Source organism: Dipodomys spectabilis, unplaced genomic scaffold, assembly GCF_019054845.1.
Source record: "Dipodomys spectabilis isolate Male_0828 unplaced genomic scaffold, ASM1905484v1 ptg000145l, whole genome shotgun sequence".
NCBI lineage: Eukaryota > Metazoa > Chordata > Mammalia > Rodentia > Heteromyidae > Dipodomys > Dipodomys spectabilis.
The window spans coordinates 22,512,050-22,539,507 of record NW_024870822.1 but is presented as its reverse complement, the minus strand read 5'-3'; the positions used below and the strand labels follow the sequence as shown (position 1 = coordinate 22,539,507).

At 44.8% G+C, this 27,458-nt stretch overlaps 1 protein-coding gene across 1 annotated transcript in view; it reads right to left on the bottom strand.

The window, feature by feature from the left end:
• The window catches only part of Galnt18 (polypeptide N-acetylgalactosaminyltransferase 18), a 319,444-nt gene that overhangs the window by 12,250 nt on the left and 279,736 nt on the right, over positions 1-27,458 (bottom strand). Inside the window, exon 10 of the mRNA XM_042691681.1 lies at positions 2,306-2,470. Within this exon, the coding sequence (XP_042547615.1) occupies positions 2,306-2,470 (165 nt within the window). The remainder of the gene's footprint in view (positions 1-2,305; positions 2,471-27,458) is intronic.

The following is a 27,458-nucleotide window of genomic DNA, read 5'->3' as shown; positions in this document are numbered from 1 at the left end:
AACTGCCCAAGCATCAGAGTGCCACCTTCTACCTCTGACTCCCATTCAAGTGGGAAGCCTTTGGGGCAGGCTGTTCAAGTTGTACCCAAGATTAAGAAAGAAGCTGGGAGCTGGGTTTTGAGGAGTCTCTGCTGTAGTAGAAGCACAAAGACAGACACAGCTCTGTTGATGCCACTGTCTTTGGTGGAGCAAGGCCTCTTTCTGAGGGGTTAGGGATTTAAATCTATGAGAATTATTATTTCTATCTGAGGGACACTAAGTCCCCAGAATCTCAGATGGTTGGCTGAAGAGCCCAGAGCCCACTCCCTACCTTCCTCCTACAGGAAGGTAAAACAGCACACTTGCCAGCCCATATCCTCTAAGCCTGAGTTTCAGGAGTGAATGGCTGAACTTTCAAAACCTAGATTTTAGCTCCTGCTAAGTCTTCATCTTCTTTTCCTCTCTACCCTTCTATCTCCTTGTCTACCCTAGCTCCACCAGTCTTCTAAGAGTGGGCTTTCAAAAGCCTAAACCTAAGTATGTCCTAGGTGGCACATTCTCATCTCTCAACCAAGTCCACCAGGCCTCATGTCCTCTGGCTGGGCTGACCCTCCCAGGCTCTTCTCCACTGCTCCCCAACACAACACTGAGTGTGATGACATTGCCCAGGTTTTGACATGCACCATTCTTCCCTGGAACAGCTTTCATGCCTCCTGAATGGAGCAGGCTCCTGCACACTCAGAACATCCCAGGTTAGTGAACTACCCTGTTTTCTGACTAGCTTTGTCCCGTTCCTGTTCTACCAGCCCCAAATCCCTGAACTACCCTATTCTCAGTCCCCAGATGGAAGCTGAACACTAGCAGGCCTGGCTAAAGGCAGCATGGAACATCCCCCATAACATATGATATGAATGCTAGAGACCCTGATGTCTCAGGCACAAATCGTATCTTACTCCAGGGAAGTCAGCCTTGCTCACTTCTTGGGCTGGGGTGAGGGATGATCTCCTCACCAGACTGTGAATCTGGTCTTACTTGGCCCAAGCCAGGAAGCTACAGCATTCTTCCCCAGTAAGAGCCTAACTGTCATTCCTAACCACACCTCCAGGTCTCACTCTGTCAGTTTGAGAGAGGGCTGCTTCCAGAATCCTGTCATGAACAACCACTTCTGGTTTTCTAGCAGTTAATTGTGGCTAAGAGTCTCACAGACTTTCCTGCCCCAGCTGGTTTTGAATCGTGATGCTCAGATCTCAGCCTCTTGAGTAGCTAGGATTACAGGTGTGAGCCACCAGTGCCTAGCTGTTATTTTGACTTTTGTTTTTTTCTTCCTTTGTCACTGTTTTTGTTTTCTGTACCTTTTGTCTTGTATGTAAGTTTATCTGTTTGGGAGAGGGTAAGGGGAGCATAGAAATGGAGGGACAAAGGGTGAACAAATGCAGCAGTGATACTCACTAGACACTGTGTTGACAATGAACTACACAACTTATGGGAGAGGGAGATAAGGAGAGAAAAACTGGGAGAAAATGAGGGAGAAGATGACACTGTTGAAAAAGAAATGCACTTATGATCTGACCTACATAACTGTAACCCCTCTACACATCACCTTTACAATAACAAAAATAAAATAAAAGATTACAAAAAAAATCCCACGAAAAACCCTGGTCCTAATGGTTAGACTCCCTGGGGCAGGGAGGACTGAGGGAAGGGGCAAAGGTTCTCCTTCAAGCTAGGTGTCTGGATCCTTGGGCATCATTTTGTGAGGGAGATACAGCAGCCAGTGAAGAGTGGGATATCAAATAGGGGCCCCCGAATTACGGAGACCTAGTAAATAATGTTCCATCATCACTAGTGTAGGGTCTCTCCACTATAGATGACCTCAGACATAGTCCTGTGAAGAAATTTCATCCCTAGAGACTCTATACTGGGAGGAAGGCACACGAGCCATAGACCAGAGGCCCAGCACTATCTTAGCTGGGACACTGGTGGGACTTTATCTCATGAGAGGGTACTTGTGGAGAGAAGACTCAAAGGCTTGAAGCTAGGATGAACCAAGTTCAAATCCCAGCTCTATCCCTTTCTATGGGACACTGGCAAGGGACAGATGACTCCCCTCTCTGAGCCTCAGTTCCCTTACATCTAAAGGTTAAACGAAATAATAATAACCTCGAGTGGTAGAAGGCCTTCCTAGCGAGCAGAAGGCCCTGAGTTCAACCCTAATATCATCAAAATAATGATAAAGCAATAACTTTCTCCTCCCCCCCCCCCAGCCTGGCCCCTGTGGCTACTCTAGGAGCGTGGTGCTGAGCTGTCCCTGGCTCAGGGCGGTTACCTGAGTGAACTGCCAGTGGAGTTTCATCCTCTTGGCTTTGGCGTAGCTGCACTCGATGAGCCGTGGGCGGCTGTTGACATCCACCAGGCACCGGTTGTCATCGTCATCGATCGTGGGGCTCAGGACGCCCACGTGGATCTGCTGGCTGCTGGTGTAGTACACATTCTGAGGGGAAAGGAAAGCGGGGAGAAAGAGCTGAAATATCATCCGGAGAGATGGAGGGAACGGAGCTGCTGTTAAAGAGGTCTCAGTGGAAGACCCTAGACTGTCAAATCTTTTTGTTATAGAGGAGAAGAAACCTTTTACATCATGATCTAGTATAGCATGGGGTCCTCATCTATAATTAAACAAAAATTTCAAGGAATAACAGCTACCTTTTCTTTTTTTATAATCTGTACATTGCAAAACATTGGCCATAACTTTAAAAATTGATTGCATCCATTGTTTAAAGAGTACCTTGTGAACCCATTATGTGTAACTGACTTCCTCCATAAATATGTTGTGCCAGATACTATACTTGGCCAGGGCGTGGAACTGAAAGGTTTGGGCCATGCCTTTGGGGGGAGCTCTGAGTCTTGGATGACGAGACAAAACATCCATCCCTATGAGTCAGTGAAGAACATGGGTGGGCAGGCTTTTCCTTAAAGGATAAATAGCAAATATTGGCATTGGGGTGTGCTGGGGAGTCCCCAAGATCCCGGTGAGATTCAGTGATTCTCCATGAGAACTGAGGATGCAGCTCCTAGCTGTATTCCCAGCTATGCTCCATTACATTAAAAGGAGATCATTAAACAAGAAAAATAGCTGAGGCCTGGCCTAGGAACTTTCACGTTGGGATGCATGGGCTTCAAGGGTCCTGTCCAGGTGGAGTCCCAGGAAGCACTCAGTTCTAGCAACAAATGTGACCATATGTGAGAATGACTGCCAGGGAAGCTGTCCGAGCTTCAGCATCCAAGCTTGCCATTGGGTAGATCATGGAGGCAGCTTCTGCCTAGAATGTACCAAACTGCCTGGCTTCCAGACTTGACAGAGGGTGTTCAGTATGAACCATCGGGTAGCATTTATATACTAGGCTTAGGCACAGTTAGGCCTCTTCTCCTTTGTGATGGGAATCCTCTTTCTGGGATGCCAGAAAATGACCCCCCAGCAAGCAGTCCTACAAGAGGCCTTCCTGGAGGATAGAAATCAGACCTTCTACATGGATTCATTTTTGTACAGAGGCCCATTCAGTGTCTTGCTGTGGTGCCTGTACACTCACAGACAGAGCATAAACCAATAGCCTTCTTCTAATAACAATTTATTTGCGGATACAGGGGCTGTCTCGTGGGCTGTAATCTGTCCCTAGTTTTTAGTAAATCAAATAGTTATGCCATTAGGCATTATATCCATCCACCCAATGGACAAATAATCTCGAAGTTGAATTCTGAGGGTTCAGAGATGAGAACGTAGCTGGGTGCCAGTGGCTCAAGCCTGTAATCCTAGCTACTCAGGAGGCTGAGATATGAGGATCACAGTTCAAAGCCATTCTAGACAGGAAAGTCTATGAGGCTCTTATCTCCAATTAACCACCAGAAAACCGGAATTGGTGCTGTTGCTCAAGTGTTAGAGCATTCGCCTTGAGCTGAAGAGCTCAGGGACTGTAGCCATGTCCAGAGTTCAAGCCCAACTGACCAAAAAGAAAACCCCAAAACAAAACCCCCAAACAGAGATGAGAACGCCATGGGTCCTGTGCTAGAGGAGCCATAGACAACGTGGGGGTCAAGCAAATAGCCTTTAGAGAACAATGGTTCTAATTCCACTAACGTGAGAGCTGTCCTCACTTCTTCCACTCACCTAGGCCAACTCTTGTAAAAACTCACATCTCTGGAACACTTCCTTGGAACATGCAATAGTGCGGGGCTCTAGCGTGCCACCTGAGCCTTATGCCAGGAGGTGCACACACCTGCGTAGGCCTTTGGGCTAAATGCACCTTGGTCACCTCCTCAGGACCGCATAGCCCTTAGCTACCTTGTATGTCAGTGCCCAAGTTCCCTGAGGCTAGGAAACATAGGCTGTGTGACAAGGATGGCCAGGGAGCCAATCATCCCCATCCCCACTTCTTCCCTGTCATTAGTCTGGCTCTCCTCTCCAGGGCAGGCTCCACAGGCACAAGTGGCCACCCAGGTAATAGCTGAAACCAGTTGTATCCACTTAGCTGCTCTGAAGTGCCTGGGGAGCTGCTCTGAGAGGCGTGTGTGCACTTAACTATCTGGTACAGCTGTCACCAAAGCTGTTTATTGCTCCAGAGTCAGGGAAAATCATAATAGGGACAGACAGTTGTTTGTTATTTAAAAAGCAACAGCAAAGTGTAGCTTCACTGGTGTAAGTAAAAAGACGGCAGATCACAGAGGGAGGCTCAGCAAAGAGGATTCTCTCAAGTCCTCCCTTGAACATCTCAGAGGCCCAGACAGTACTTCAATGAATCAATAAATGGGCCCAAACACACAAAAAGGGGAAATGGATTTGTGCAAGATGCCCCATTTTCAATGCTTGCAGGGCCAGCAAGCACAGCTGCACTTTCTGAGCAGCAGGGAGCTTTGAAGGTTTTCAGGAGAAGAGGTTTAGAGCCATGGTCCTCACTGGGGTGTGATTCTTCCCAGCAGGAGTTATTTGGGATATCTGGAGAGACTTGGTTGGGGTTGTTAGTGCTTCATAGCAAAGAGTTTTCTAGCGCCAAACGTCAGTTTTGCCATTGAGGAGAAACCTCAACTTAGACTATTGATGATAATAAAAGCTGAATTCTCTTTAGTTTATACCATATTTCAGACAGGAGGTGGTCCATGTGTTTTATCTCATTTAATCATAATAAGAATTTGGAAAAGGTACAGGCTGAGTATCTGAAACTCTCAGGCCAAGTGTTACAGATTACAGACTTCTTCCCTTCGGATTTTGGGCTATTTGCATACACACACACACACACACACACACACACACACACACACACACACACACTTCATTTATGCCATATACACATGGCCTAAACGTGAGTTTATGTCATATTTTTTTATTGTGAAAATTCTGTACAGAGGGGGTTACAATTACATGGGCAAGGTAATGAGTACATTTCTTATCAAGCATTGTTGCCTCCTCCTTTGTTTCCCCATGTCATTTTTTTTTTTTAAAAAAACATTCTTTTAGTTTTACTGCAACCTCTCACATGAGGTGAGGTATAGAGTTTTCTATTTGTGGCATCAAAGAGTTTAGATTAGGAAATATTTTTTAATCAGGGATGTCCAATCTATATTACTATTTTTACCAATCTTGTAGATGAGGAAACTGAGTAAAATGTATCCAAAAATCACATGGTTAGTGTTTAGCAGCTGAGATTTATATATTTGTTTATCATTGTTTAGAAGCTGGGTCCTGAGATCAGGGTTTGAGCCTGCTAGGCAGGTACTCTGCTGCTTGAACCACATTCCCAGACCAGAGTCTGGGATTTAAACTGAGGTGGTCTGACTCCAGAGCCAGGCAACATCCTTCCTGTGATTCTTGTCAGAGGCTGAGGCCAGCTGTTATCCTGTCTTTGGTCATTTTACAAACCCCTAGGGTACTGAAACAACATTCCTGGACAGTCAATTCCTCCTCAGCTACAAATGATTGATTCAGCTCATTCTCCACTCAGCTGCACCACCGCTCAGCAGGGCTGCAAACCCGATCTGCATTCCATTGTGATGTTTACTAGAAGAGGAGAAAACTCTCTTGCACCTCTATGAATGAACACATCTGGATCTCAGGTCTCACACCAATGGTGATGTTTGCTCTCCTCTAGGTCAGGGTCAGGAACAATTGTGAATCTAGATAGCCAGCTGTGGAGCCCTCAAGTGCACATTCCTGCCCTGTCCTTGGAGCCATAGAGCCATGGTTGGGCAGAGACTCAAGGGCAAGTGGTTCCCCTTGCTTTGTTCCTCATCTCTGGATAACATATCCCCTGCTCCCATAGGATGTTGGTGGCTTCTGCTGCCAGTGTGGTCCAACACACTGGTGAGTCTATGTCTCAAAGAGCCTGACTTATGGCTCACCCTCCCATCACTTCCTCACAGATCTGGAAAACAAACTTTGCTAGGTAGGTAATTTTCATTCTCAAGGTCACATTGCATTTGTAAGGACAAGGAAACAGACTACAATGAGTTTTAAAAACAACTTGCTAAGATGCCTGGACAATCACTGCTTTCTCCCTCTGCCTGAAAGGAAGCTCCCAGGAAGGCTGAATTCCTAGCAGGTTAGGACCTGCATCCCCTTCAAAGCCAGCTGTCCAGACCAACCTCCCATTCTTCAGCACTATTGGGCAGCCACAGTGCTCCACTTCCAGGCTGAGCCCTCAGTGAGGCTGGCTCAGGCAGAGCTCGGCTCCTATGGCCACCCTGATCTCATCCCCTGAGAACCACCAAGGGCCAGGCCAGGCCCACTACCATAAATTGCTCATACTAAGCCCTGGGGGATCCAAGAAAGGATTCAGAGGCCACTGAAGGTGGGAGGGGGGTGGTCCTAGGGTCCTGTCCCTGCTTGACCATGTAATCCTCATTTTCTTTCTTGCATTCAATTGGCTTTCATAGAATATTTTGTTTAAATAAGTTCAAATAAGTTTAAATGGCTGATTATCATGGAGTAAGGCATGAATCATCCCTCCAACAAGATATGGAGGCTCAGCAAGCCCTCCTTTAGCTTCTGCCTCACCAACTAGAATTTGCAGATATTTGGATAAGATGCTTTAACCTCCCTTCAGCTTCTACCAGACCCCACTCTCTTGAATTCTTTGACACGGAAAATTCTCAGATTTCTCTCTCTCTCTCTCTCTCTCTCTCTCTCTCTCCCTCCCTCCCTCTCTTGCCCTCTGTGTGTGTGTGTGTGTGTGTGAGTGTGTGAGTGTGTGTGTGTGCGCACACACACGCGTGCGCGCACGCATGCGCACCTGTGCTCGAATGCGTGTGCATATGCTGCTGGGATTTGAACTCAGTGCCTCTCAATTGCTAAGCAAGTGCTTTACCACTTAAACCATGCCTCTAGTCCCAATTCGCAGGTCTTTGCATTTTTTCCTTCCTTCTTCTGCCCAGACCTTAAGACCTACATTACACCTTAGCCTCTATGGAAGTTCTGAATGGAGACTGAGATGGAAGAGTTGTGGTATGTGGTCAAGGGAGTGGAGAGGAGCACCTCTCAGACACACCAGGAACATATTGCAAAATTGGGCTAAGTTGCTTAGTAACACAAACTCCTTCCAGGCCCAAATAAAGTTCAAGATCTCTTCCAGAGAACATGGACATGTGAGGAGCTGTTCTTCCTCCATAGGCCATGTTTCCTTGGCAACACTGCTGTCCCTTGGTATATAAATGTCCTTGAGACAGGTAGAGATGCATTCTGGCCCAACCTCCAGCATGGGGAGGCAATGGTGGTATTAAGTTGAAATTATCTTAACTCTGAAGAGTTAGGAGGAGTGGGGAGGAAAGCAGTGGGACACTCTTCAAAGAAGGTTCTAGAACTATCACAGTGGAGAAAACAACCATGCTTGCCACCAGATCATGGCATGGAGGGTCTGGGGTGCACCACCTTCTTATGGTCCTTTCTTTGAAGACCTAGAAGGGGTGGGACACAATAGAGGATCGCTGCAGCCCAATGAGGCATGAGGAGCGTACTCTCTGTGGGATGGGTACACACCTGGGGTGTGTGGCAGCTTGTGAAATTCGAAGTCACATGTTCAGAGATGATTACAAAGGTTAAAATGAGGATTTGAGCTAAGGTCATCAAAGGGAAAACTGAACTGTGAGCTGATCATGGAAGAAAAGGAAACTGAGAGCAGCAAAGCAGGGAGGCTGGGAGAATGACAAGGGTGACCTAAAATGTGATCAAACTGAGGGATCCCATTCCAGCGCTACCAATAAACTAATGTCCCCAGGGGTGGGGCTATGCATGAGGATTTGAATATGCCAAAAGGAGACTTTGGGCAGCTAGGAACAAAATGTAGGAGTAGCATCTAGGGCTCCTTGAGTTCTGTTCTCCTTGTGGGGGACAAGCTGGATCCCTATCTTCAGAGGCATTGATTTTAAGACTCTGAGGTTGGTGGCCACGTGAGGAGAGGGTGCAGTGGCCTGGGGCAATGTTTCTCAAAGTGTGGTGCTAGCATCATCTGGAAACTTGTCAGAATGAACATTTTTTGAGCCTAACCCCAGACCTACCAAGTTAGGAATTCAGAGAGAGGGGCTCAGGAATCTGTGCAGATCTCTGACCTGGGAAAACCACTGTAGTCTAGGAAAAAGGTGGAATAGAAAGAATATGAACTTCTGGTGTCTGGGGGTGTGGCTTAAGTGCTAGAGCACCTGCTTGGCAAACACAAGGCCCTAAGTTCAAAGCCCAGTACTGCCAAAAATTAAAAAGAAAAAGAATACAGACTTGCAAGCCAGGAAGACCTGGATCTTTATGAAACACTTCCACTCCACGTTCTAGCTGAAAAGCAAGCCATCATGAGCTTCAGTTTCTTTACCTGTCAACTGCAGTAGCTGGGAAATTCAGAGTAAGGACAAGACCAGGTAGGGACCAGCTCTCCCTAAGAGGCCACACAAAGGCTAAGTGGAGGGGGAATTCCCTGTCCAGCCTCACAGCCTCAACCCCCTTCCCTTCTGTGGCCCCTCTCATGACTAACCGGCTAGCAGTAAGGATTCAGAAGAAGGTACCAGAAATGGCAGGGGCAGAGGGAAGAAGGAGCATGCAGAGCCTTGCTTTATTAAATTTCAATTTACAGAGTGGTGACTGTGACATCCAGAATGTGCATTAGAAATGGCCTCTTTGTCCTCTTTCCCCAAGAATGAGCCGCAGGCCTCTGTGTAGACAGGGTGGGCTGATTTAAGGGCTCAGTTATTGGTCATTAACCCCTTGACACAGAGGTTCATTACTGTGCGGAGGGCCACAGTGCACAGATGCTAAATCAGGAATGAGGGCAGTCACTTCCAAAAGGCTCTTTACATTCACTGCTCATAGCACGAGGGCTGTGTGGAGAAGAGGAAGCCCTGTTAGCCATTCCCAAACATGCATATGCAAAGCCAGCTTTCTAGCTCAGAGATTCCTCTGAAAACCCATGTCCCTAATGGGGGGGAGCAGGTAAGGCTAAGCCCATGAGCCCTGTACATTCCAAGGAGAAGAAATTTGTACCTGGATTCAGCCAATCAGTCAGTGTGGTACTCATTTTAGCTCATCAAATGCCCTCAGAGGTGTTCGGTCTGAACTATGCATTGGAGAAGCAGAGAAGACCAAGGTACCTTTCCATACCCCCTAAAGAATCTGTCAGCCACATGCAGAAGAGTATGGAGAATACTCTGGGTTAGAGCAGATAGGTCTGCAATGGTCCAGAGCTGGAGCGATGATTGTCTTTACCCAGGGAGGTTCATGAGCTATGAGGTTTGACTATATCCTGGGCAGAGGACAGTCTGAGACTCCTGGCAGAGGATGCAGGATAAAACAAGCCACAGAGGCCTGGCAACACAGTGCCCTGCAGTTATGTAGGCAGGGAGGGAGATGAGGCGAAAGCAGTGGGGGGCTAGAGAGAATGGATACCATCCAACCAGGCGGCAGCGAGCTGTGGCTCAGACTGTGGCTCCTGCTTGTTAGCACATCTAATGAGGTTTTCAGAGACTTTTGCGTCAGAAACATCCAAGGGACCTAGAAAGCAAGGTTGGGCTAGAGGTGACTTGGGCAACATTTGCTGCAGGCCTGTCTGGACGATTCCAGCTGTGTCTGGAGAGCAGCAGGAAGAAAAGCAGAGCTTTTGACCAAGGAGTCATCTTTGAACTTCAGACTGAACCGAAAAAGCTGAGCTGAACCGGGCTTCTGCTTCCCACGGTGTACCCAGGAAAATAGCTACACAGAACCATTGCTGGGTTCAGAAGTTTAACTTCGATCCATAGCTGTCCATGTCTTCAAAATGTGCTCTGGCTTGTCTTATGTCTTATTAAGTTCCTCTTTGTTTCCCCCCTACTGAGCTTTTCTACATGCTCCATTACTCATGTGAAGTGTAGCCTCATGTCTATCTTTGACCAATGTGACACACATCATTTCTGATTAGAAGTTTTAAGAGATATCATGTGATTTCCCACTTGCCTTTTGATCACTTTATTATCACAGATGAGGGGAAGGGGAAGGTTTCTTTGGTCACAGAGAAAGGTGGGTGTAACACAGAGTGGAAGCTGGTCTAAAATAAACATGGAGAATGATCAAGAACAGTCCTTTTAGTTGTAAGCAACTGAGATTTGGGGGATCTCAGCCTAAAGAGATCAGATGCTGCCAAACCCCTACAATATGGGCCTCTCACTTGGGAGCTAAAAGGTGAGTGATGAGGAAACCATCTCTGGAGACCAGAAGAGTGATGACTACTTCCAGAGAGCAGTGAAATGTGTGGCAGATCTGCTGCATTGGGTATCTTGGAAGGCCAACAAGGTGAATGAGCATGTGCTTCAGATAAAGAGCAAGCCTTTGGTACTAGGGCCACTTTTGACAAGACTCTGCAAAAAGGAGATAAGGTCAGACAACAAATAGACATGGAGCAAGACCAAGAAATGTTTGTTACTGTAAGCCACAGAGATTCTGAGGTCATGTGCTTCTGGAGCATGATGGAACCTGAGCTCCTTTCTCACATCATCACGCAAGAGAAGAGCTACAAAAGGTGATGTATGCTCTTAGGAAAAGTACAGCTACTTGGGAAATATATATCAAGGTCACTGGATCTAATATTTATTAGATCAAGAAAGACTGACTCCTTACTGAATAGAACCTCAACTGCTAAGAAAAATAAGAACAAAAACTGAAAAGTGTAATTGCATTAAATTAAAAACTTCTGCACTGCAAAAGAAACAATTTCCAGAATCTAGAGGAAAAGGGTTAATATACAGAATATGTAAAGAGTTCCAAAAATTAAACACCGAAAGGTAAGTAATTCAATTAATAAATGGGCAAATGGGACAGTTTTCAAAAGAAATACAAATGGCCATAAGTGGAGGTATGGCTCGAGTAGTAGAGCACCTGTCTTGAGAGAAAAGCAAAACGAGACAGCAAGGCCCTGAGTTTAAACCCTACTTCCAGCACAAAAAAAGAAAGAAAAGAAATGCAAATAGCAAATAAATGTTGAAGAAATGTTCGACATCCTTAGCAATAAATCAATAAATCCAAACTATCATTGAGATTCCAAATCACCCCTGTCAGAATGGCTATTTTCAAGGAAAGAAATAACAAATTCTGGTGAGGGCATGGGGGAAAGGGACCCTTATACACTCTTGGTGGGGATTTAAATTAGTATAGCTACTATGGAAATTAGTATAAATGTTCCTTAAAAGCTGGCAGTAGAACTACCATATGACCCAGCCACACAATTCCTGAGCATATATCCAAAGGAATGTAATTCAGTATATAGTTGAAACACCTGTAAACCCATACAATTTTCTCTGCCATCATTCTCCCAGTTGACTCACTTGTCACAACAGGAGTACCAATGGTGCTCATCTCATAGGGTGTTTTCAGAATTCAGTGGAATGATGGGTCTTTGGTATTAGGAGACCATAATACAGTTTTAACATTGGTCACTTGTTAGACCTCAAGATCCTTGGGAGTAAGGACCACACTTGCCTTGTTCATTGTTATCTGTATTATCTAACTAATTGCTTGACCCTCAAGACACACTCAAACGTACTAGTGGATTGAATTAGTATATAAATAAAAGTACTTCAGGCTCATTTGAACTTCACCACAAAAGTTCACCCAGGCTTGTTTCCTGGCATCTGCTTCATATCCCTTACTCTTTTACCTTGGATACCACTCTCCATATACATGAAGATAGTGGCTTGCATAGACTATGCCTTTCTACAGGACAAGATTCTTAAAATTTGTTCCCAGGACACAGATTGGCCTAGGCCTAACCCTTCCCTAACCCCATGAGAAACGGCTGGTAACAATTACCTTACACTACATTAAGGAAAGAGTACAATGCGAAGTGGAGGAGGGGCATTTACACATATATTCAGTGTTCAAGGTAGGCCCTGGACTCTCCAGCTCTCTCATTTATCAGGAAGATGTAGGAAAGAGCCTGGTAAGAAAACCCAGTGGGTGACAACACATGCACGGCCCAGAAGCCTCTTCCTTTCAGCTTATGGGTAGCTACTGTTCAAGAGCAGTTCCACTAGCGGAGCAGCAGGTGACCGTAGACATGGGTGTAAGCAGGTATCTTCTGAGAAGACAGAAGAAAGGGCCAGCCCAGCCCAGCCCGAGCTGCTCACACTCAGAATCTTGAGCTCGATGGAAGGACATATCTCATGTGTTATTAGTAAAAGTATATTGGCAGAGGCAGCTTGTTTTCACAGGTGTGCTTCTAAAGCACAAGATACAACATACAGGTGTTCTTCAACCCTACTTCTTTTTATCCCTGCTTCAAGAAAGTAAGATAAATAATGGTAATAATAACAGCATTTCCCATTTAATGAGTTATTTCTACATGTCAGGGAAGCTAAATGCTTTCTACATACATTTGTTTAATTTTCACATTAGCCTTGGGTAGGAGGGAGAAAAAAATGGTGATTTTTAAAAAAAGGATGAAATTGAGGTAAATTAATAGAGAGCAAGTGTCAGGACTGGGATTTGAACTCAGTCAGATATCTCTAAAAGCCCATCTGTCAAGCACCAGACACCCTTCCCCCTAAGAAAAAAAGAAGGGAAGATCGACATTCTCTCCATTCTACACATAGCCCCCGGTACTGACACACTCTCTGCTCTGCTCTTGACTGAACTTCCTCAGCAAAGGGAGCTCCTTTCCTGCTGTCCAGGAGCAGCGCCACCCCCAGAGATTCTGCTTTGGTAATGGTTCCCCCTTTACAAGTATATCACTTCTTTCTTTACTACTTTCAGCCTCAAAACATGCTTCCTTGAGCAAGGTGCCTGTGGCTCATGCCTGTAATCCTAGCTACCTACGAGTCTGAGACCTGAGGATCCTGGTTAGAAGCCAGTTTGGGCAGACAAATCCCTGAGACTCTCACTACCAACAAAAGCCAGAAGAGGACGTGTGGCTCAAATGGTTGCATGCCAACTTTGGGTAAAAATGCCAGACACAAAGTGCAAGGCCTTGAGTTCATGGCCCAGTACTAGCATATAAAACGAAAACAAAAATGAAAACAAAGCAAGAACAAATATGCCTCTTTGCTGTTTGTCTTTAAACAAATCAGAATACACATCTTTCTCAATCCCACATCCCTCTTGATGGTCAGCCTGTTTCTTTCCCCTTTATAGCAAAGTCTGAAGCAGAGGAGTCTCCAATCATGGGCTCCACCTCCTTACCTGTGTCCCTAAACATAAGCTCTCATGTCCTCTCAGATGCCCACACCTATGTCATACATCATGCAAAGAGAGATTTCCTGTGCTCCAACTGTCTTCAGGGTCCACACATAGGCACCAAGGTGACCCTGGCCACCTTAGGAACATCCAGAGGGTGTGAAAAGGAAAGCATTATCTCATGCCATTTTCTCATTAACATCTAACTTCTCATTAATTTAGTGATTTAGACCACCACTCATTAATTTAGTGATTTCATTGAGCTCATGTTTGTTATGCCACAGACAAATATGATTGGCTGACTTCTGAGCAGCCCAGCATAGTCAGACCAGAAATATCGCAGAGATGTAAAGTCATTTTTCCTGAAGAAAAAAAAATGTTATAAAATGTTCCTTCTAAGTGTCCTTCACCCAAGCCAACCTCCACTCTCACACGTGTTACTGCATTTAATAGTGTCATTTTGAGAAAGAAATAAAGAAATAAAGCTGTTGTGATTGATTCAGAGGGCCTGGCTCTACTTAAATTCCCTATATATTAACACAGTGCTAACCTCAAGGGCTCCACTAAAGATCTTCCTTCTCGGGGCTAATGCACAGCAATGAACACATTTCAGAAAAAGCGTGTGGGATAAAGGCAAGGTGGTAACAATGGAGTTAGCAGAAAAAATAGAAGAATCTATTTATGCCCATGATATATTCCAAACACATCTCCTTAGGAATCTTTCTTTGAACAGATTAAGCATATCCTTAAGATATCCTGATATAAACACCATTCAAATGCCCACACTCAAGGCTCCCAACCATTTCTAAATCCCATAGCCTGTTTGTTTATACTCTATTTCTTGGAGCCTCAGCTGCTCAGGGGACATTTGGAAATGCATGGGGGATATTTTGGTCAAACAGTGACACTGCGGATCCCCAGGGCCCAGGGCTGCAATGTCTTGTCATTAATAAGACAGACCATATGATGAAGAACCACCCCCACCTGGAAAGCCAGTGACACCTGACTGAGAAACAGCAGAGGGACCTGCAAATTTCAGCAGCTCATTTGAATGTTGACCCTGCATACAAAGGCTGTCCGAATATCCAGTATAGGGGAACCGCCATCCCCTGCTTCAAATGGATACCTCTTCAAAAGGTGCCTCTGAGAGGGCACTGCATCTGGTACCACTCTGGAGCTGGAATGCTGACACCTTACACTGTCATTGGCTCTCTATTCTTATCCTGGCTTCCCCTGGTACAGTTCTTATATGGCCGCCACGAGCGGGGGATGGGTGACAGCAGCTGCAGGGAAGCCTAAGTGAATGCAGCCCCACCAACCAGGACCCCTGGGGTATGAGGACTTCATAATTCTCTCACTTGGAAGTTGGGTCAAGTAGAGGGGCAGGCCAGCTTCAGTGTGCCAGCAAAACTTGGTGGCAGGAGAGTCACTGATAGAAGGAAGTATCCCCTTCTCCTGCCCAAACTATGCCCATAGCAATGGCCCACTCTCAAGGAAAAGGGCCAGGGCTTGGCTTCCAGCCCAGTGGGGGTGGCATATCTCTTGAGCTCCCATATCCAGGACTTCATGAAAAGATACACCAGATCTGAAAGAAGAGGGATAGATCCTGCCAGCTCTCATCCTGACAATACTGATTCGAATGCTAAACTAACAGTTTTCATGTGTTGATTGATACTAATACTAACAAAAAAGCCATTACTACATATCCATTCAGGGCTTACTGTATGCTAGGCATGGTGTGAAGCATCCTCTATATTTCTCCATTTAACCCCTGCAAAACCTCTGTGAAACAGATCATTTGAACCTCTTTTACAGATGAGTAGGAAGTAACAAAGCTAGTGTGCCTGAGCAGGCCGATTGATCTTGGCGAGAAAGTCTGCCTAGGCCAGTCTGTGCCAGGCTTGGTGCTAGAGGCACACACAAGTTTGCTACATCCTTTAGCTCTCAGTAACCATCCCCATTGTACTGATCAGGAAGTTGAGGCTCAGAGGAGTCAATTGACTTGCCCAAGAACACAGAACCAAGTCACCATCTAAATGTAGCTCCTCTGTCCCTGTGTTTCCACGGCCCAGGGATGCTTGGGAAGCAAAACTCTGCAAAGAACGATGTGCAGAGAGCAAAACTTGAAACCTCCCTCTGCTCGGTGAGCCTGAATTGGCCACCATGGTGCTGCTAATGACTGCCGGTTCCCAGCCGGTAAGAGTTCCATAAAAGTCATACAAAACTCAGTGTTTATGACTCTAATTGCAGAGTTTGGACATGAAGTGAAGAAACTATCATGTGGAATGAATAACAAATCAAGAGGCTCTTTTTATTATTAATTTATTTTTAGCTCTGAAGCTGTGGGAGCAGCTTAGAGTTCACCATCATGTGGAGGAGGGAGAAGGCTAACATGGAGGCACCTGCATTGGTGTGCTTCACACAGCCCTCTGCTCCCACAGTCCGCTTGCGCCCCCATACAGAGCTCATGCGTCTGGGCCAGCATGCTGCTCCTGTGTGTGATTGTCAAAAGAGAAATGGGAATGTGCTTCTGCCCAACAGCAGGGTAGGAAATATTCTGGATGTCTGACTCAGTACACAAGGCCCAGCCCCAGGTGGACTGGGAGTGGGGGGCAACCAGGTAGTCTAATGGTTGGTCGCAAAGGAGAGGGAGTCCTGTGAGAGTCACCTGGGATAGGTCTGTGAGGATAGTTGGAAGGAGGCTGCGCTTGTAGAGAAGATAGTACTGTAGTCAGCCTTCCTCTCCTTGGCCTTGACCTGTGGAAGGGCTGCTCTTAGGTGTGACACCATCTGCCATCACCTTCCAGGACCTAGAGTCTGCATGCACTATCTGTCAGAGTACATCTTTGGGTACTTTGCATCTTTGAGCAATATGGGGATAAGCTGGCAAGATGGTTTTAAGGTTTAATGAGCTGACAGCTAGAAAATGTCTAGCAGAGACTGACACACAGTAATTTTATGTGTGATTATGCAAATGTGCATATACATATGGATATACATACACATAAACATGTATCAGTCAATAATAGACTGCAAGTCATTAGCATTTACTATGAACTAAGCTTTGCTTTAAGTTATAGAGGATACCTGAGTAAAGAGAAATTAAGAATCCTGCCTCAGGGCCAAGCACCAGGGGCTCAAGTCGTGTAATCCTAGCTACTCAGGAATATGAGAACTGAGGACTGAGATTTGAAGGCAGCCTGGGCAGAAAAGTCCAGGAGACTCATCTCCGATGAACTAGCAAAAAGCCAAAAGTAGAGGTGTGACTCCAATGGTAAAGAGCCACTGAAGAGAAGAAAAAAAAGTCAAGCTAGAGTGAGAAGCTCTGAGTTCACACCCCGTACTGATACAAAAAAAAAAAAAAAAAAAACAGAAGGAAGGATGGAAGGGAGGGAGAAAGGGAGAGAGGGAGGGAGGAAGGAATCCTGTTTAGGGTCATAGATTGAATATGTGGCAGAGCTGGAATCTACAGTCTATGAATCTCAGTAGGGTCCATCAAGTCTCGTCCACTTCCTCTCAATAAAGCATTAAGGAAGGGGTGAGATGGTAGGCTACATTAATCAGGTGACTCATTTGATTAATCCTTACTGGGGAGCAGTTAGAGAAAAGAGAAATTTGCTTGGCTCTTGAGCATGGACATGACAGATGAGACACCTGGTCTCCATGGATACCTCAAAGGATAAGGGCACAACTGCAGCCAGGGAGGCAGGACACTATAGGTATTGTCTCTGCTTTTTTCAGCCTTGAAAGTTGCCCTTCGTTACCCCAGCAGAGGTGGCTCTGGGGAGTGCCACAGTAACATCCAATAGCAAGCTGAGGCGCTGGCCCAGGCATTGTCATGTACAGGCTATCAGAACCCAAGCTCATGCTTCTCTGTAGCAGCCATGGCCCTGGGTCCTCTAGAGCAAAGATGCATTTTGTACACCAAGAAAGTTAAAGTGCTGCAGGGTAGGTTTGAAGGGGTGGGCTGCCTGGGGGTGCAGAACAAGAGGCATCTTCCAGCTACCCCGGGCCAGGACAAAGACAGGGTCTGTGACACTCCATGACTCTACTCACAGCATTGAACATGCATGGTGGCTCCTGGAACTGTGAAGGGACAATTAGCAAAACCCACATAACTGTGTCTGGAGTGGTTCTGGAATCATGCAAATCTGGGGGCGACCAAACAGACTGCTGTCAAGGCCCACCCGGCCAAGCATCAACTGGTGCCCCCAAAATACAACCACAGGCCAAGGAGTTGTGGAGGGCATGCATGGATGACACAAAGCAAGCGCAGGAGAGGGTTTCAAGCTGCTCAGCCACTCAGTGCCTGATGCTGTCTTTACTTATTAAAGATAAAGACTGGGAGAATGGTGATACCTGGCAAAGGTCATCGGGAAGTGGAAGCCACATGGGCTTCTTATGTCTCTGCTGCCACTGGGAGGTGCTGCCAAGCAAGGAAGGGGTGATGGACCCATTGTGACTTGTGGGGAAATGGCAGCTTCTTGACAGGAAGATAAGCACACCTTTCTAGTCCTCTCTCTTTCTGTCCCTCTCTCCTTTCCTTTTTCCTCTCTTGACCGTCTCTTCCTTTTCCTCCTTCCCTCCTATCTCTCTCCTACTGTTCCTCACTCCCTCTTTCCTCTCCTTCCTTTCTCTCTTCCCCTTTACTTCTTTCTCTTTCTTCCTTCATCCCCTTGCTTCCTTTCCTCTTTCCCTTCTCCCTGTCCTTCTTTCCTCCATCCTTCCCACTTTCCTTTCTTCTTCTTCCTTTTCTTCCTTCTCCTTTCCCTTTCACCTTTCTTCCCTCTTTACCTCTCTCCTTCCTCTTCTTCTTCGTCCTTCCCTCCCTCCTCCCTCTCTTTCTTTTCCTCTCTCCCTCCCTCTTTCCTGTATCCTAACCAAGTGAGAACTTAAAAAATAAATGAGTTAGGGATGTAGCTAGATGGTAGAGTACTTGCCTAGCGTGCATTACTAAAAGATCCTGGGTTCTATTCTCAACACCACCCTGAAAAAAAAATATATATATATATAGCAATGGTTATTAGGACCCATTTGCAACTCTATCCTTGCCTTAAGTTTTCTTTTTTTGGCCTTAAGTTTTCTTAAAATACACTATCTTCATTGCTCTGTTAACCAAGAATTTGTCTTTCATCTCCATTTTAATCTTTATACCTTGAGTCAAAGCTCATCCCGAAGCATAAATGTGGCAGCTTCAGTATTTCAAAAAAACTTTAGAGGGAATTAAAATCCCTTTTATCTTTCTTCTTTTACAGCCAAGCATTTTCCTTCCCAGAGGAAAAGCACTTCATTTTCCCATGTCTTTCACAGTCGAAAAATTCTTGGCAGAATGAATGAGAGAAGTCCCCAGGCCCTGTCTTGTCTCCCCACCTCTCTTTTATTTGTGGGCTAATGAGAAGGTGATTTGGGGCAGTAGGTTGCAAAGTTTCATTATATAAGCTTCAATTATCTGAGTGCATGCCTCCTTCTCCAGCCTTGGACTCCTCCAGGCAGTGATGTGGGAATAGGGCCTTTTCCTCTTGGTGTCAAATAAGACACAATGCATGTTTGTTGAATGAGCAAATAAATGAATGAGTGAATGAGTGACTGATTGCATAAAGAGTCTGTGGGGGAGACCCTGTTATTGTATTTTTCCCATTAGAAGAAATTTTCCAGGCTGTTAAACTAATTAGGGATAATATTCTCAGTTATTTTGAGGATTGCTTGAAATTTGCTGCTAATTTAAGCAAAATGGTTACATTTACTCATTAGCCAATTAGCAGGCTTCTCAGCAGCTTTCTGTCACTAATTTGATTAGTGGTATGATGCTTTCTCCCACCCAGGGCTTCCTCTGAGACCTGAGAGAATCACAACTGAATCAGAGTGACCTTTTTGATCCATACCAAAGCAGAATTGTTCCAAAGATTCAACACAGGTGTGAAATTATTTCCTCTTTATAGCCATTGAAACTATTTCCCCTTTGAAACCATTCCTCTTGTGTTCCTCGTCTTTGGACTTCACTAGCTTCCATTGTAAGTTGCTCTATAAAACGATTCCTATCACTAGATGAAGTTTGTCTTCCCAGGAAAATGAGACTTTCCAAATTATGGGGACTTCGTAAATGACAGCCTGTCATATTTTTGATGAATGAATGAATGACACTTAAGAGGTAACATCTTTCCTCAACTTGTCTTTGCCAGTAACTTCTGGAGTGACATAGACAAGTCAATTCATACCCAAGATACTATTTTCCTATTTGTTGGAGGTAAAACTGATTTGAAAAGTAGCTAAGTTCTTGTGACAGAGACAAGTCTCCCTGGGTACACAGCATGCCCATTAGGTGGGAAGGCAAGACCACATGAGTAGATGTGACCAATAAAAGGAGAGAGGCAGTGAAGTAAGGGGGTTTTCAGTCAATGGAGTGAAAGTCAGACTTCCGTCACCACTCCTCTGCGTTGAGGGTGTTAGAGTGGAAGTGTATATTATCTAGATTCATACTTAGAAGTCCCAATTTCCAGTACCCAGAATGAGGCTTTATTTGGAAATAGAGTCATGACAGATGCAATTAGATAAGTTTGGATGAGGTCTTCCTTGAGTGGGGTGGGGTCCTAGTCCAAAATGATTAGTGCCCTACAAAAGGGGAAATCTGGACCTCGTCCTACATGGAGACTAGCCTCTGACAATGCAGTGAGGCTGAAACTAGCCAAGGAACCACTGGCAGGAAAAGAGACTTAGGCACATCCTTCTCTGGGCCCCTCAGAAGGATGGGCCCTGTTGACTTCCAGACTCAAACTTCCTATTGTAAGAGCCATTCAGCCTGTGGCACTTCATTATGATGGCTGCAGGAACTAAGGTGAAGGAAAAGACCACATGATCAACAAATGGATCCACAAGGATCACTGAGTCACTAATGGCCTGAGCGTTAGTAGACCCTGAACAAACTTTGTGAAGAATAAGAAAAATCTCTAGGGCTGGGAAGTTGGCTCAGTGGTAGAGTGCTTGCCTTGCATGCTTGAGGCCCTGGGTTCGATTCCTCAGCACCACATAAGCAAAAAGAAAAAAGCCGGAAGTGGCGCTGTTGCTCAAGTGGTAGAGCGCTAGCCTTGAGCTGAAGAGCTGAGGGACAGCGCCCAGGCCCAGAGTTCAGGCCCCACGACCGGACCCAAAAAAAAAAAAAAAAAGAAAAATCTCTAAAAACCTATAAATGAGGCAGAAAGGAAGCAGAGAGGAAGCCCTATGCTTTCAGTACTCTATCAGGATATAGTTTAACAGCCTCACTGGAGAGTATAATTTTCTAAGAGAATTGTACCTGTGTTTGACTTTGCTATTTACCTTCCAAGTGTGCTAGGTTCTCTGAAGTTATATGCTAACTTGTAGATTTCTGCCTGGGTAGGAAAGATCACAGGAAAGGCTATAATTTTATGTCCCTGGTAGGACATTAACTACTGTGTATCTAATCTGTTTTATTCTAGCATTCTAAATGCCTGCAGATGTTCACTTTTTCAAATGCAGCTGGCGCTTAACCATGGAGGTTAAGGTCAACCTCAAGGCTGGCAGGATGGACTGAGTCAGCCTTCATCTGCTCTCAACATTTTTGGCTATAGCTGGCTGAAGTCCAAGTCTTGAAGCACAAATGAAAGTCACCTAGGCAATGCTAAAGAGCAGCATCAGTTCACACCTTGGCTGAGGCAAAGACTTAAAAAGATTAAAATGCAGACAAGGGTCTGGTCTGTCTCTAGCACTATGATGAAAACTTCATGCAAGCAATGGCTTTCCTCTGTTTCACTGCTGTCTCCCAGGGCCAAGAACAGTTTCTGGCCCAGTAGTAGACTCCCACTAACTTAAAAAGAAACACACACACACACACACACACACACACACACACACACAAACACGATAATGGAGTTCTTGCTCAGCTTGGTGGCTCTTGTCTACATCCTAGCACTAGGGAGGCTGAGGCAGGAGGATCACATGTCAGAGGCCAGGGAAGTCTATATAGCAAGATTCTCTCATATACACAAACTCATACATACATACACAAACACACACATAGAGAGAGGGAGAGGAAGAGGGAGGGAGGGAAGATTAAAGTTGTAGTATTCCAGAAGGGGACACCTCTGGTGTTGCTATGTTTTTATGTGACATACAAACCCTTTATAGTGTCCCCAAAGCCCACCAAACTGGCTTGGGCACTCATGAAGGGATGTTCATTGTCACCTGAGTTCCCTGGTTCTCAGCCACAAATATGAGGCTTTGTATTTGGAAGATCATTTCAAGTCTCTCTTAAATCTGTTCATTTTGACAAATCACTCTATTCTTTTAGCTCAAGGACAGCCTTGAGTCTCATTATCAATCTTGGAATAATGATGATAGCCTACCTTCAGTAGGCCATGATTATGTGCCAGCCTTCACTACCTACCTATATCATGTGCTTCTATTTAAGTGATCCTTACAATGCTACAAGGCAGGCAACAGAATATCTCTATTTAATAGGTAAGGAAATTGAGGCATAAAGATTGGATACCTACCTAAGGAAACTAATTTGTAAGTGGTATGAAGAGATTTGAACCCAGTTCATTGCTTCTTATATTGCCTTATCATTCACTTTTCCACATTTTCAGGCTTCTCATTAAGTATGAGGCTTAGGGAGGAGTATGTTAGGCTTCACAGCAGAAAGTCTATCAACAATGTGAAGTACCTCATCCCTCTCTCACAGTTGTGCAGTACACAATGCACAGTGACACATGACATTCCCATCTGTGCATACGTAGCTCTTGATTTTGCTGAGAACGGCCACGAGGAGAGTTCAGCATCCCTGGAAATGTATGCTGGACATCTGATTGGACAAATCAAATCTGAGGGTTCCAGAGCACTCTTGGGACCTGTGTTCACCCACAGTCTCTTGAGAAATACTCCAGCTGGACTTTTTCCTTGGGTAACACATCCCAAAGCATCTCCTTTTCTCATCCTCTCTAGGAGCAAGTGGACTTCTTGAAGGTTAGAAGAGGCATTTTTTGGGAAATCCTGACAGCCAGAAGTCCTGATTCCACCCCCCCAACTCTTCCCAGATCATTTCCAATCCCAATCACTCCATCCTTATCACTGGTCCCTGCCCTTGCCTTTATGTTGACTGGATGTGTAGGAAATCAGGCCAGGGAGACACAGGTCATCTCTAGGATAATCTGTTTGTTTTTTTTCCTGGCCTTACTAATTCTCTGGGCAGGGAGGTCTTAGCTGATTCCTGCTATAGCTGAGCCTTATGGCTTTCTGCTCTGCACAATGTGTGACCTGAGTCTGGCCTTTAGGCCTTCACAGCTATGAATCTCAGTGTGAGACTGGTAGAGAGGGCAATCGGCCCCAATGTCCCCCGCACAGCCAGGTACCAGAGGGCTCTGTGGCTCTGAGAGATAGAAAATGGGGAACCAAGATTTTGAGACGCTGCAGCTCCACACCAAGAAGCTGAGTTACAAAGGCAGCTCCCACCATTTCTGGTAAGCACAGAACAAACACGCAGCTTTCTGAGCCAGCTGCATTTCAGAACAAAGGAATGAGAGATAAGCAGGTTGTCAGAGCTGGTGGATCTGGGCTTAGAGATGTCTTAGTCTAGCTCCATCATTACAGATAGGAAGACAGGCCCATCTGCAACTAGGCAACAGTGGGAAGAATCAGAATAGTCATTACTTCTTGGTGGTGACACTGACCAAGAGGACAAATGCAATGTGGATGGTGATGGTAATATATACAAAGCAGGGATTCACTGAACTTAGTCTTTGCATATTTAGTGTAAATTCATGACCTAATAAAATAGTAAAACAAATTAAAGGACAAGAGTTCCGGGAAGATGGCGGAGGAGAAGCTGGAATCTGAACAAGCTCTTGCATAGAAAACAGTTTCAGAGTTCCAGTGAACAGTCCCAAGCCAGAGAATCACACCAAGTGTGCCATCACAGGACAGAGAGTTAGTCAAGAGAGGGGAAGCCAAGCAGACACATCTGAGCGCCTGCCAGCAGCTGCCGCTGCAGCGGCAGGGTCGCGGGGGCGACCACCGCCGCGGGGACATACCTGAGACACAGTCCGGGATGAAGGAGCCAGACCCAGCGGACGAGCGGATTCTACTCAACACCAGCAAGAACCGACAAGGAGCGGACAACTTCATCCTGCACTTTGCAGACCAGAGACGACCCGGGATCCAAGACTAGGCGTGAGTAGAAGCCCGACGTCCTCACTCCTTCTCTGGGAGCAGAGGAGGGAAGGCCACCCCTCCCCCCCCCCAGCACCGGTGATCTCCATCTTGGATACCGACAAAGCTCGGAGGAGCGGCTAGCTCCAGCTCAGGCCTTGGAATAAAACGAGTCATTTAGCAGGTCACAAGAACTTAACGGCAAAGTGACCTCACAGACTCAGTTCCATCCAGGGAAAAGTCACCCAGCTCAGGCGCCAGCCATTGGAGTGGCTCTCCTCACCGGGTAACCAGAGCCAGAGGCTGCCCCTCCCTCTAGCAGCCACCACAATCAATTGAAAAACAGAAACCCTGAGAATGGCTCCAGGCTGGGTGCTGTGAGTTTTTTTCACAAAATAGCCCCAGGGAAAAGCTACTGTTCGTTGAAAGGCCTCAACTATACCCAGAACCTAGCCTCATCACTGCATCCCCCTCTTTTGTGATTCTCAAAGCAGATCACCCTCCCAGTAAACTAACCTGGGAGGGGGATCTCAAAATCTTGGGTAAAGCAGAGCATTTTTCTGCCTGTTCCAACAAACTGACTAAGAAACCAATCAAGCCACAGGACCTCAAGCTGACCAGAGACTCCAACCAGACTCTGGTTACAGACAAAAGGGAGATACAGGACTCTTCCCACCCCTCCCAAAAAAAAAAAAAATCAAAGAACTTTTTTTTTTCTTCTTCTTCTTTTCTTTTTTTTCTTTTTTTGTTTTTTTTTTTTTTCGTTTTTTGTTACCTTATATATATAAAAAAATTTTTTTTTGCTTTTCTAAAACTTTTATTAATCTTTAATTTTTGCCTCTTCTGAAAAAATAATTGTTTTCCATTAACTTTTTTTTTTTTCTCCTCTTATAATTTTTATTTTAGGAATACGTGAATGTGTGTTTTCCTTTCTTTTCTTGTCTTCTTTCTCTTTTTCTTTCATTCTTAATTATCTTTTTGTTTTTTGTCTAGCTCTACTGAACTTCTGATCTTTTCTTCTCACTTTCCTATCCTTTCTATCTTTTCCTCTTTGTTCTTCTTTATGTGACTTAACTCTTGTCCTGCACATCCTCAGATAAACCCGTAGTTAACCAGTAGACCCTATCCCCCATTGTGTACACACTTAATCCACAAACTTATTACTCAATTCAAAACCTCTGAGACTTAAATTCATTAATAGCAGTACTACCTCTTTATACCTATAGAATATTTTAAGCATTTTTTTAAAGTTTTTCTCATCTCCTCTATGTCCCTCCCTTTCTCTCAACATATTCATATTCCTCTATAAATAGATGGTCTTTTAATCTCTAAAATAACATTAATTTTTACGTTTCTATTTTTTTTTTCTGGTCTCTTTTCATTCCCCTTTCCCTTTCTTCTTTTTCTCTCTCTACTTGCATCCTACCCAACCTATTTCCTGCATTGTGATTAGGACATAGTTAACTCTCCCTGTGCCTCCCCACACCAATCTATTCCTATTTTTTACCCACATCTCTCCCTAACCCTAATAATTTCTGGTTTTCCAAATTCTTCTCTGCGGTTCGAAGCCCTTTAACATATAGTTGTTTGATGTCGAATAGATGTATCTGTTGAACTAGATTGTATCTGTAGACTATTGACTGTACAAATGCAAACTTTGGTTGATGGTTGCCTTAAGATAGTGTTCTAGCACAAAACTGGTGCTATCTTCATCTCAAATGGGCAGAGTAAGCCGGAAAAACACAAGAAAAATGGCAAATTCGGGTATCTCAATTCCCAATCTTGATAATCAGGGGTTAGAACAGATAATGAATAATCCAGAGGAGAGTTCCCAAACAGCTCTACAAACACTGCTGGCAAACATGATAAATGAAAAGTTTGACAACGTACAAAGGACTCTGTATGAGCGTGATAGGGAGAGAGAGGAGGCATCCCAGAAGTTTATACAGGAATATCATAAGCGTGAGGAAGCTACTCAAAAACTGATACAGGATTTGCGTGAACAACTTGAGAATACTCAAAGAGAAAGGGAGGAATGGCGTGAGCAGGCTGAGAACACTCAAAGAGATCTGCAGGAATCCCACGAACGGGAGGAAGCTAATCAAAGAGTAATACAGGAATTGAGAGACCAGGTAGAGAACACACAAAGATCACTAAAGGCATTCATGGAATCCATTAACAAAGAGCTGAAGGAAGTCAGGGAGACCACAAAGGGAATGCTGAATGGAACCCAACAGAAGGAATGGGAGCCCAAAGAAACCATAACCAATCAACTAAGCCATTTGAGGACAAACACTGAACACCAAATTAAGGAAGTAAAGAAATTCATACAAGACCTAAAACAGAGCTTCAACAAAGAACTTGAAGCCATCAAAGCTGACCAACTAGAAGGAAAAGAGATAAAAAACAAAGTAGAGAGTCTTGACAGCAGGTTAGACCATGCAGAAGATCGAATCTCAGGGATTGAAGACAGCCTAGATATTATAGAGAAAGAACATACAACCATCCAAGACAAGTCCAAGAAATATGATAGATCTATCCAACACCTGGAAGACACCATCAGAAGGCCTAATCTAAGGATAATGGGTGTAGAGGAGCACCTAGAAACAGAAGTTAATGGTCTAGGAAATTTGTTTAACAGGATCCTAGCAGAGAACTTCCCAAACATGCAAAAAGATAGGCCTGTCCAGATACAAGAAGCCTTTAGAACCCCAAATAGACCAGACCAGAATAGGACATCCCTCTGCCACATTATAATCCACAAAGGATCAACTCAGAACAAGGAAAAGATCCTTAAAGCTGTCAGAGAGAAAAGGGTAATCACTTATAAAGGGAAACCAATTAGAATCACCTCAGATTTCTCAGCAGAGACAATCAAAGCAAGAAGAGCCTGGAATGATGTATGCCATGCCCTAAAAACAAACAACTATCAACCAAGAATACTGTACCCAGCTAAACTCTCCTTCATAACTGAAGGCCAAATAAAAACCTTCCATAGCAAAGAAAAATTGAAACAATACATCCCCACCAAACCAGCCCTACAAAAGATTCTTAAAGATGTCCTACACATAGAAAACCAACAAGACCGCAATAAAGGCCAAGAAACTGCACCCAAACTGAGAATCTAAGAACCATAGGAAGAACCCAGTTTTCGCAGCCCCCAAGAAGGTAGATAACATGGCAGGACCTCCCAAATACCTCTCAGTCCTATCTCTTAATGTTAATGGACTGAACTCTCCAATTAAGCGACATAGACTGTCTAGTTGGATTAAAAAACAAGACCCTTCTATCTGCTGCCTGCAGGAGTCACATCTTGCCCGTAAAAACAAACACATTTTCAATGTTAAAGGCTGGAACAAAATCTACCAAGCAAACGGACCGCATAAACAGGCGGGAGTTGCAATCCTAATATCAGATAAAATAGACTTCAAATTAAAATTCGTGAAAAGAGATAAAGAAGGTCGCTACATACTAATTAAAGGATCTCTCCTTCAGGAGGATATTACAATTCTAAATATCTATTCGCCAAACAATGGAGCACCCAAATTTATCAAAGAAACACTACTTTCCCTCAAATCCCATATAGATCCAAAGACATTAATTGTTGGGGATTTTAACACACCACTCTCCCCACTAGATAGATCAACTCGGCAAAAACTCA